Source organism: Scomber scombrus, chromosome 3 (assembly GCF_963691925.1).
Source record: "Scomber scombrus chromosome 3, fScoSco1.1, whole genome shotgun sequence".
In the NCBI taxonomy this organism is placed as follows: domain Eukaryota; kingdom Metazoa; phylum Chordata; class Actinopteri; order Scombriformes; family Scombridae; genus Scomber; species Scomber scombrus.
The window spans coordinates 8,820,117-8,832,332 of NC_084972.1; the positions used below are offsets into that span (position 1 = coordinate 8,820,117).

General features: G+C 40.4%; 1 protein-coding gene across 1 annotated transcript in view; it reads right to left on the reverse strand.

Annotated features, from left to right (window-relative positions):
* Positions 1-591, reverse strand: part of suclg2 (succinate-CoA ligase GDP-forming subunit beta) — a 97,671-nt gene extending 97,080 nt beyond the window's left edge. The window contains exon 1 of the mRNA XM_062444291.1: positions 480-591. Within this exon, the coding sequence (XP_062300275.1) occupies positions 480-563 (84 nt within the window). The 5' untranslated portion in view covers positions 564-591. The remainder of the gene's footprint in view (positions 1-479) is intronic.
* Positions 592-12,216: the final 11,625 nt, after the last annotated feature.

A 12,216-nucleotide genomic window follows, 5' to 3' on the forward strand; every position in this document is an offset into this window, starting at 1 on the left:
GACAACTCAACTATGAACATGTCTGTGCTGTTAATGATGAACCAGGTGCTCCCACAGCCTACTGTATAAGTAACAAAACACTTAAACGTTTTTTTTTTAACAAACATACATTAGAGGTTATAAGGGTTTTAAGGGTCAAAAGTGACAGGTTATGATTAAATGGAGCATAATGTAACACTTATTTAACATTTTAATTAAGTTTTCTTCTCACAAGCTGTGTATTATTTTTTTTTGAAGAGGAAGAAGAACTGCTGTTATTACAAGACAGGCGTGAATTACACAACTACAGGTTTTTCTGAGCACAGAGTCCCACAGTTCAACTTTGATCTGTCAAACCTCTGCTCACTCACACATGCTAACCTGCTAGCAGGGTAGCTACACTTAACAGCTCGCCGACACGCTAACAGCGGGCGTACAGCAGCAGAGACCACCGTGACAGAAGAGAGCTGCACTCTGAGGAATGACAGGTGTATGACTACCTTCAGTTTGTCAAGAAGTATGTGCTTGGAGGTTGCTGTCCTCAGTCCTCTTGCTGCAGCCTGGGATGCCACGGATGCCGCCATGGTTGACACGGATGACCAAAGAGAGGTGACGTCGGAAGCATGTGCGCGTTAACGTCTCCGTTCATAGGTCAACCGGCGGACATGGGCGGTGCTTAAAGAAGACACACAGGCACACTCCCCCTAGTTCAATGTGCAGCATGCACTCACAGGCTGTTATTAGTTTGACATTCACAGTCTACTTAGACCAAAGAAAATGTCTTATGTCTGAATTCTCAAGGTCATTAGAACAGAAGGTATAAAAGGCTGCATAGAAACCTTTGTAATGACAAGAAAACTGTCTAGGAGATGAGTATTATATGTTGTTTGAATGTAAGAATGTAAGCATAATGAATTATAGAGAAAGTTACTCACCCAAGTAAAACACTAATACACTTTATTTATATAGCACCTTTCAAATAAACATGTTTACACAGTGCTTCACAAACATAAAATGAAATATACACAATATAGTTACATATCAAATATAATTACAATAAACTCAAGAAATAAACAAAGACAATGTATAAATTAATTTAATGAACAATAATAAAATGAACAGTATTCTTTAAGTCACTATTGTATGTTTAAATGTGTTTTTCCATCCAAGTTATTTCTAAATTAGGTGCCTTTTAAAAAAATATCCTTACATTGTTTTAGTCACATTTGTTGTAGGCTACTTTATCCATGTCATGTGATCATAGTCAAGTTAATATAAATACATAAAATGAAAATGAAATAAAATTCAGGTTATGCCGCAATCTAAAATAACTATCAAAAATGCTTTTTTTATATTTAACATTCAACTGTTTAATAAAAATATAATCAGCATAACTGATCTTTTTTTCATAACTTTGAGAGAATAATATTTTGTCTGATGCTCATTTTGTTTTTATATCTTTATACCTCAGTATTTGATTTTCCACTCATTGCAATGCCATAGCCACCACTGATGACATATACATATACATATACATATACATATACATATACATATACATATACATATACATATACTTAAACTTATACTTATACTTATACAAACATATACATACACATATACATATATACACATACACACATATATTTTGGGGGGTGAGGGGGTTAAGGGTTTCAACTTTAAGAGGAGTTTACTTTACTTACAAATACAGTAATAATAAGTCTTAATCTTTGGCTAGCTTTACTTTTGTAACTCTTTTGTTCACTAGAATTATATTCTTGACATTGTGGAAAAGGCTTTGAAACAGCATTTAGACAAATGTGTAGAGAGGTCAAATTTGTTCAGTTAAATTAAAGTTAATAGTGAAAATGGTTCTGAAGCTTGAAACAAGAGGAGAAAAATAAACTATGACAAATAAAAGTGTTATAATTTCGGAGGACTGCATTGCCTATGTATGACTCGAACAAGCCATATCTATTTATTTACATTTTTATGAGGCTGTGTGGATGTACAGTATTTATATTTATACAAAAAAATGATGATAGCAGATCTTTTGGGATTTAGTATAAGTAGGTTGTCTTTATATGTTTAAACATTCATGAGGCTGATGTGTTATTGTTTTTTTGGGTGGGGGGGGTGGGGGGTGGGGGGGGGGTTGGAAGTAGCTGTACTGTAGGATGTTGGTAGGAATGCATTGGTTTATTGTAAATTAACATCTGAAATTTTGAGATAGGTAAGTCAGTGTGCATAATGAATTTATATGCATTGAAGTATACTTTGCTCTTTAGCTGAACAAGTCCACCCAGTTCAGTGCAGACTTCTAATGTCTATGATTCAGCTTGCACTGCTAGAGAATGAATAATGTGCATTTGTGCTGTGTGTTAGTGGGTTTAGACTACAGTACATGCAGAAATGATGGTTTGTTGCTGATAAATGTCTGAATAACCTCTTAAAGGATGGATAATTTACATGACCTGACATGAAAATGTAGTTATTTAATCATTTGTTAACACAGCAGTCTATGATTATTATCAGTTTGAGGTTTTTTTTGTATTTGCAGCTATTTAACTCTCTAAAATAATCACAACACTTTGTGAATTTGTGAATCTATGAAATAAAGTACTGAAATTACTCATTTTAATCCTCTATTTAAGACACTAAAAGGCTTCACATGGATTTTCAATGTCTGAGCAGAACCAGCCCTATGCAGCACCTGACCTTGTGAGCGGGACAAACAATCACTGCGCTCAGCTGAGAGGTATTGGTAGGGAGTCGAGTTAGAGAGCGTGGGATGTGTGAGCTGATCTTGTCTGAATAGCTAAATAGCCCACTCACACAGTCCTCCAGAGCCCTCATTACATGCCACATCTTGAAAGGGCAGAGAGGGCAAACCGATCATAAAGAGCAATGATTATGACAGAGGGAGAGAGAGAGGGATGAGATACTCACTTAGAAACCATCAGTGTCAGCAGGCTAGGGAGGACAAGACGGAGGGGGTGGAGAGGATGATGAACAACTACAACCAAGAGATCTTTTTTCTAAGCCCTGCTATGGTTAAATAACTAAATCTACATTGTAAAACCTTGAAAACTTTTTAAAATGTGCAAATGTGAACTGCTTTAATGTCAACTGGGAGGGAATTTGCCTCATGTTTATTTGATATTTTTGCTCTCAACCCCCTTCTTTTGGGTGAGAGCTTTTGATAGTCAGTGATCCGAAGTCCACACAGTGAAATAGTCTTTTGGTTGCCAGCCTTTTTAAACTAACCACTGTGAAAGCACAAATGAAGTGAAAAGTGCTGCACTGGCATAATATTTCAGTACCAGTATGTCAACATATTCTACCAAATGCATAAAATGCCTGGCCTGTCTCCTGTCAGTGAAGAGTGACATGTATAACTTAAGTCTAAAAATTCACTAAGAGCCAAAGCCAAGCAGAATGACTAAAAGATGATTCACGTGAACATTTTTAGGCTTTAGATTCCTTCTTTTTTTTTTTTTCTTTGTTTCACCAGGGATTTTTCTCCTCTCTGGAGAATTGATATTCAGAGAAGACTGTCAGAATATCAATGGCCCTTACTAATGCAATTCAACTTTTCTCATTTGGGATGTTGTCCTGTCTCGCAGAGCAAAAACTGTGTTTTTGTCTCCAGTGATAGAAATCATGTCATTATTCTCCAAGAATACAAAGCAATTGTGGTAGTTTTTATCTTGCTTACAACGCATCTTAAATTTACAACAAAGTCTGGATTTTGAGACAATGCAGCACTTCACACAAAAGCTACAAAAAAGCTCCAGTAATATATTGTTTTTCTTTATATAATATTATTATATTATTACTCGTTATTATAATCATTATCTCATCCACACACAAAAAATAAAATCTCTTCTGTGTGCTCATTTTCATAAATAATAAAATCTAAAAGACAAAATATAATTGAAGCTACTGATTATATAGTAAAATACACTATACTGAACTGCTTTAAGGCTTTGAAATCAAATCAATGGATTAAAGCCAACACACTAAACAGCAGACTTAAACTCTTTCTGGGGAAGACCTCTGCTAAAGCTGAAATGTGATATGAGATTTTGATTTAACCTGTTGTAGCATTGCATACGTGTGTGGTGTAGTGTTGTGTAGCAGACATGCTTATGGTTTTTTTAGGTCGTTTTTATTAAGTTGAATGAGACTTACAGTAATTCCTATTTTGCTAACATTACCCCTTATCCAGACATGTTCCTATTCATATTACACTGTAAAAGGTAACACCACTACTTTGTTAAATAACATTAGTGTACTGTACTTATTTCATACTATCCTGTTGATGTAAGTGATACAGGAGAGCTATTATCAGTTAAGATGATGTAAAAGAGTTATAGAGAAAACAAACCTTTACTTTTTAGCTGTCATGCAGCATGGAGTGTGAATAAATATAAGAAAACTGTAAAAAACATACATAATATGTTATAAAAGAATAAAAACTGAATAATAGCATGTGTAGATAAAGATTAATGGCATTGTAACATTGATTTCAGCCACCAGTTTCTGAACACATGTTCTAAGTTAAGAAAATAATCTTTATCATGTTCTCTGGTTGTTTTTCCTGGTTTAAACTAAAGGTAATCATAAGTTCAATTCTTTCTCGTCTCATCTTTTCTTCCCTCTGCTCATCTCCCCCGAGGAAAACCAGTGAATGTGGAGGCAGAGCAACTAATTTGCGGTTTCCCTCAATAATCTATCGTTAGTTTCCACTCAGTGAGCTGCAAGCAGTGATAACACCAGAGATGGAGAGCCGCAGTTCCCAACAGGCCGTGTGGTCAGATCTGACCCTTCCCTCACACTTAAGTAGCAGCAGGGTGCTCAGCTAACAACCCACAGGGCTGGAGCTGACACCCTGAGCCTGCCCAGATTCTGGACCACGCTGTCCATCTCTGTTTGTCTGCCAGCCCTCTCATTCTCTCTCTCTTTTTCACTTCAATCTCAGGTGTCTCCCTCTTTCCCTGCTTCCACTCGCAGTGTTACTATCACTTTTTGCTTTGTTTCTATTCAATCTGCCTCTTTTTGTGTTTCGTTTTCTCTCTGACCTGCCTGTTAAACATATTTCCCAGATGTGGGTTCAAAAGAGTATTCAGCTCAGTCCTTCTGACTACATAGCCCTCTTCAAAAGTCAATGAGACAATGACAGCAGGGCTCTGCCCATCTCATTAACGTGACTGGCTGGACAGCATAGCAGATCACCAGAGAGAGAAAGAAAAATCCACATCATCCAAAAGGTTTTGCTTCTCCGTCTGTCTGTCTCACACTCCCCCTCTCACACATGCACAGAGCCTGGACACTTTAATGACCTTTTCTCCGACTGAATGCAGATAGGTTCAATTCCATTTTATACAATCTGCACTCACAGCCCAACTCTCAGCCTTTGAGAAAAGCAGACATGAGCAAGCACCAACTCACTAAGTTTGACCTCCGTGAATGTATGTATATAATGCCCTGAGGCCCAAAGTACAGGCAGTGCATATAAGAGTAAGGGAAAATAAATGCAATCAAGTTGTGAAAGTAGCTATTCAGCTTTGTAACAGTGCTGTGATCCAACACAAAGCTAGAGTTTTAGACTCTGTTTCATTATATGTTTACATATAGATTTATGTGGCTTTAGCTAGCCAGAGCACAGTTTTGTTTTCTATCCATCAGAATACCAAATGAGTGAGCGAGATGGGGAATTAATGCACTTAACTGCTGAGTCAACAAGCAAGGAATCTAGCAGCTTAGTCACACAGACAGCAAGCAGACTGCTTGACAGGAAATTAAAATAGGCAAGAAAGACGCTACAAAGACCTGAGACTGACGGAGATCGGACAAAGAAAGAAAGTGAAAGAGATGGGCAGAGGAGGGGACGGTCATCGCCATCCTGTACTCAGCACATCTTTTGATATGACAGACGGCAAACATAATTAGTCATCATTTTCTGCACTAACCCTTGGAGTTCACAATGTCACAGCTATGCATATGTATTAGCCTGAGCCTTCCCTTTCATCCTTCCCTCCCAAAGAGTTTATTATGAGATTATGACACAGTAAACATTTTTCACTCGAGACGAAGAGCAGGGCAGACTTCCCCCCCCAGAGTTGAGTACAACATCTCGATTCACACACAATAACTTTCACTTTTCCACCATAAAATCCATAACAGCCCAAGAACATAAGATTGGCAAAGCTTGGCTTGTGTCTGCTCTGAATGTCAGTGCTGGAGAGTGAATCAATACAACGACAGGAGCTGCCACATCTTAGCTATCTCTCTCCCCCAGATGTCTGTCAGCCACACTCAGCTGGAGGCCCTCCATTAATGTGCTGTGGAATAACATAGTCAGTGGGTCTCCATGCTTGGAGACAGATGTATCAGACAGAGCTTGTGAAGTGTTGGCTCTTCGAGTGTGTGATATTCCTGCAGGTTTTGCTGCAGTTCCCTGGATGGAAATAACCAGCCTGGATCAAAGCATGGGAGACATAATATTATGATATCATATGAGAGAAGCACTCACAAATCTGATTGATCTGTTAATCATGTATGCATGTAAGTGGGTGCATGGAGGATCATTGGTAGGATTTCAAAACGTATTTACAGCAGAGATAACATGCAGATCATATCCATTAAGGGGTTTTGCTGCACTGCACAGGGAGGGGGTAGGGCAACTTTCTTGTGTTCCTACAATGAAAAACAAATGCTGACAAACTCCCAACTTCAACAGAATGAAATGATGACTTCTAAAATGCTGGCTACGATAGACAGCCCTGTTTCATTTCAGGCTTCAGAATCACACACAGCATTGCTCACTGCACCAAGGGAGAATTTGTAATCCAAACAAAACCAGGCATCACACCTGATAAACACAAACCTGCACGGGCACCCACGAAGACACACATCACTATGCAGACACAAACAGTCATAAACACAGTGACAAGGCCAGCAGAGACTGTGAACGTGCTCAGATGTGCATATGAGAGTGAGAGGAGCCAGATTCCTTCACCAGCCCCTCAGCACATGCTGTGCCCCCTTTTGTCACCAAAGGGGGGGACTGGGTCATGCTTTAAAACCTTTAGCTGCTCCTCTCCTGCCTTTCATTCCCCTTTCAAACCTCCAGCATATCAGTGCCCTCCTTGCCTGTGACCTCGAAGAAGCAGCAGGATGCCTCTCATCTCTTTCTCTCTGAAGGTGATATCTTCAAATGACCAAGGAGATGTGCAGCGATAGACAGGGCTGCATTGTGCAGCCTGTGAACTCGTGGAACATAAAATAAACATGATTGTTGCACATAAAGCTCCAGACACGCCATGTGAGATGAGGTATCTCTTTTTGAGCGTTTTTATGACTATCATTGGTGGATGCGTGCTCACCATCCCAGGACAAGCATGAAAAATGCATGCAGGTGGTATGGTAGGAAATGTCAATAGAGGAATCAAAGCAATCAGGATGGTACTGAAGGGAATATTGGTGTGATAAATCATGTTGTTCCTGACGGAGGTCACGGAGGTGGGAGGTGGGAGGAGGGTGGGGCAGGCGGGTTGGGAAGAGTGTTGCACATGGCACATGGCAAGGTGCAGCGTGCTTAATCATACACCTTAGGGAATGGCTCGGAGACACACTTTATTCAAGGGTGCGATTCAGAGTGTGACTCGTGATGCAAAGTCATTTGTAACACAGTGACCTTCGAAGGGCCCCGTTCTCTCTGTGTGTCTTATTTCTTTGATTTAAGCCTCGTAAAGATAGACCCATGGGCTCGAGATTAGCTCAATAGGACATTATTGCCTACATCAGAAAAGCTGCTACGCTGCAAGATCATTGATGGATGATAGTTCCTAAAATGGTTTTCCGGGCGCAATGATATCCAAATGCATTTTTTAGAAGCGAAAATGTTTTCTGTTGTTGCTGTTTCTGCACACTGACACATGATGATTTAATGTCTTTGTTTTCTTCACATAATATGGCTGGAAATAGCAGTTGGTTGTTTACCATATTGCCATTTCCCATTGCCAACTGAGGTATTGCTTAAATAATGCAATGACCGCAAGCAAATGTGAATGTCATCTCAATAGCTAATACCTACAGATCCAGCTCCCAAGGCAGTCAGCCTTTCCACCCTATGTGCTGTGTGCTGTATGCTGTCTCATAATACCACCTTATACTTCAAGACATGATGAGAGTGAGTCACTGTAGTGCCCAGTCTACCCTCCGTCTAACATGAGATGTCAAGAAGCCTACTGTTTAACATGAATCTATGCTGTGGTGTCATCATATCAAAATACTATGAAGACGTTAGATTACCAAAAATTACCAAAGAGCTTCACAGTTCAGCTAATCAGATCATGTGCTTCCCAGGATGATGACAGACGTTGATCATTTTAGGAGTCGGGCTGCTATGATTTCAGATAATGGACCAGCTAACTAAAGCTAGGCTAACTTAAAACAGGTGCTAGCTAAACTTTCCATTTGGTTACTTTCCAACCTGAAAAAATATTGAAACTTAAGTGACATAATAATGCTTCAAAATCTCTGCAATCATTGCTGGTTGCTCGGGGCAATGCTACTTCTTCCCTCTCTCATGTTAAACTGAGGGCAGACTGGACGCATCAGTGACTCACTATCGCCTCTTTAGGTACAAAGTGGTTTTATGAGACAGGACAGGCTGGAGCAATTCTTACATATAGCTCTTTTAAAGGCTGACGAATAACTAGGGCACAGTAACACTCTCGTTGCATGTGGGTGAGGGAAAGAGAAGGAGGGAGTTATCTGTGGCTCCATTAACCTTGTTTGTGTAGAGGCACCTCCACTATCCTAAGCCTACATCGCGTGGGGAATCTCAGGGGACCCTACACTAATTAACCTTGTGGAGACACCCTCGGTTGAGGGAAGCTGGGGCCAGAATAATAAGGAGGCCTTTGCCAGGCCATTAGCAGGAAGATTAACACATCCAACTTTCAAGTAGCTTTTTGACATAAAACCAATATTTGTCTGCACTGGTTTGGTCTGGGGTGTGACACAGCTGAATTCTAAGTGACATGTGTGTTTGAGCCCCTTGCAAAGCTCAGCAATCACACAGGCCTTTTCTTGGCAGCTTTATTATGAGAAGGTATGGGGCTTTTGTGAACATCTGTAAATAGAATGTGTATAACAACCGTTCAAGGCAGATGGCCGCTCATCTAGAGCCCTCTTCTGCTTGAGGTTTATTTCCATTAACATTGTAGATTTATACTCTATATTTTTGTTGTCAAGATTATTTAATGATGTATTATTTTTGAAGATGTTTCATTATTTTAATGCAATTGTTGCTTTTACTTTTGTATGTTTGAATTCTCCCAATATACAAATATAAAGTATGTTTTAAAACTCAAGATGCTGACAAGATGGAATGAAAGAGAGACGTCACTTTTCCACCACACACCAGATGATAGGATAGGAAAAATGAGCAACATCGCTTCAGCGCCACAGACCAGTTTTAAGTTTTTACCTCATGCTTCAAACCCAAAGGACAACTGATAATCATTTGAGTTCACATGCAATTTTATTACTGAAAATCAAGCTCAAGTAAAATGTTTTCTTCCACTCTATGGGAGGTTTCTGTCCAGCCCTGCATAACCATTCATCAGGTGTACTGCCCCAATCAAACTGCCCACCCATCACGGTCTCCGCAGCGTGGCAGGGGACAGCACCCATGTGTTATGGCTCTTGATGAATGCACATTAACTGAAGCCTTTCTAATTTAGAGTGTACTTAGGCTTGCTACTGATGGGATCAATCAAGTAGCCCTCAGTCACGAGCAGATGTGGGAATGCCTTGGGTGAGAGGGTTGCACAACAGACCCCTGCTGCAGCCACTCGGGCCGTGGGGTGGGCGGATGGCCGCCACCCCACCCCGTGGCTTTGATGCAACAGGGACCAAAGCTTGACACAGTCTCAAGTTCACGGTGATTAACCGGCAGATGACAGAGAGACCAGGGTGGGGTCGGTAGGGTTTGAGAAACTTCATGTTCTGACGAATCTGCGCCGCGTGCGCTAGGAGTAGACTCCCATGAACCCCGCAACGGGCTCCGTGACAAGATTACTGGAACAGACGGGGCATCTGGATCTCACTACAAAGCAGGCGGCCCGGGGAGAAATAGGGAGAAAGGAAGTAATCTCCCCAGCCATAGAGGCGAACCCGCAGGCCGGGGGAACTGACCACTGAACAATGGCTTACTGACTGCCTGATGGTGGCTTGGAATTTTCGTCCAAAGGCGGCAAAGACGCTTGAGCCCACGGGGTCTGGCCTTGCCTGTCCAGCCAAAACACTCTTATGATTTCCAAGCAGTATTTCGCAGCCCTGGTACGCCGGACTGTGTCAGCCGAAACAATTAGAACATTTCCAGGTAGGTGACTTGGTAGTCGAGTGGATACTGCGCATGCCACCTTCGAACTTCCAAACCTCCATCAACCCCCATCAACCTCCCACTTCATCCAAACACACATACCCAGAGTTAAAGCACCCAAACCCGGGCACTGCAAAGCTACTATTACAAGTGGGGTGGTCTTTAAACAAAAAATAACTCAACTGAAATGACAAAGAACACTGGACCGAAAACAAAAAAGACTCACACCATGGCACTTGTTAAAGGGGAGTTTTTCCTTTCCGCTGATGCCAAGTGCTTGATCATGGGGGAATGCTGGGTTTCTGTAATTAAAGAGTAGATAGATAGATAGATAGATAGATAGATAGATAGATAGATAGATAGATAGATAGATAGATAGATAGATAGATAGATATACTTTATTGATCCCAAGCTGGGAAATTACAGTGTAGCAGCAGCATTACACAGACACATAGTGACGATACAGTGATGATAACAACAACATATAGTACGGTCTAGACCTGCCCTAAGTGAAAAGTGCCCTGCGATAACTTCTGTTGTGATTTGGCGCTGTATAAACAAAATGGACTTGAATTGAATTTCATAGTATTTAGATAAGAGGATACTTTATGGCATCTCCATGCTGTTTGGTGCCACAAATGTGACAGTAATGTGTTGCATCTTCAGTGTATCTTGTTACAAGGGCATGGCACTCAATACAGAATTCACAAGCAGAGTCAGTAAAAAATGCTGCATCAATTTCAGTCCAATACAAGAGCAATATAGACAGAATCACCTTCATGCCTACAGGCAATTTAGATTCATTTAATCTCCCGACCTGCATGTCTGGACTGTGGGAGGAAACTAGTGAGAACAGGAAGACGGTGTCATCACAAACTGGCAAACAAAGCAACACTATATACTACTAAGCACCATAGGGTTGAGTCCTGCACTAAAAATGTCCCCAAACTGATATGAATCTTTCACCGGCTTTATTTAAAATCAGGTACACTGAGTGGTAAGAATTTAGCTTACAGGGAAAAGACACATTTGCATATAAAAGAAAACAATAAAACGTTACAGTGAAAACTGAACAATGAAAGTGGACTAAACTTGGAGGGATGCAAATATTTTTCCCACTGATCAAGATGTACTGAAGGTGTGTGGGAGTCAAATCCAGATTTGTCAGTCAGTCAAAAGGCACTGTCCCTCATCATATTGACTGATCTAACACTTTCTTTGTTACAAAATTTAGGAATTAACAAAGCAAAACCCATATATACAGTAAATGAATTATCATTCCCTTCATCATTATGAAAACTGTATCATTATGTATTACAGCTAATATTGTCCAGTCCTTTTATAGAACACTTAAGAAATGATGAGAATAAATCTTGAGTCATGCAGATATGAGAAATGGAGACAAAGTGCCACAATGTCCCTCGAAGATTTGAAAACTGTCTGCACAAATATGCATGTCTGCAAGCAGGTGAGAGGGAAATCTTTGTTTATCTCAGATTGCTTGACATGCTGGGATTTGTGCCTGTAGTTGCATTACCAAAAATGAATGCAAGGTGAACATGGCTCTGTCTCGCCAGCTCTTTATCGAGATATGCCATCGCATAGCTTGTTCTGTGTGTGATCTGATTCAGGCTTGATCTTTTTTCTTTATTTCCCCTCCCTGTGGTGTGTTTTACTCTAACTCTATCTGCAAAACACACGCTCACAATGTTTGGGTGGTTGCCACATCCCCATCTTGCATCTCATCACTAAACTTTACAGCAGAATAAGGAAGTTTTGCACTTCTACCTAAGAGAAAATCCACATAAATCTGAAAAATCCAAGACAGCACTTTGAGA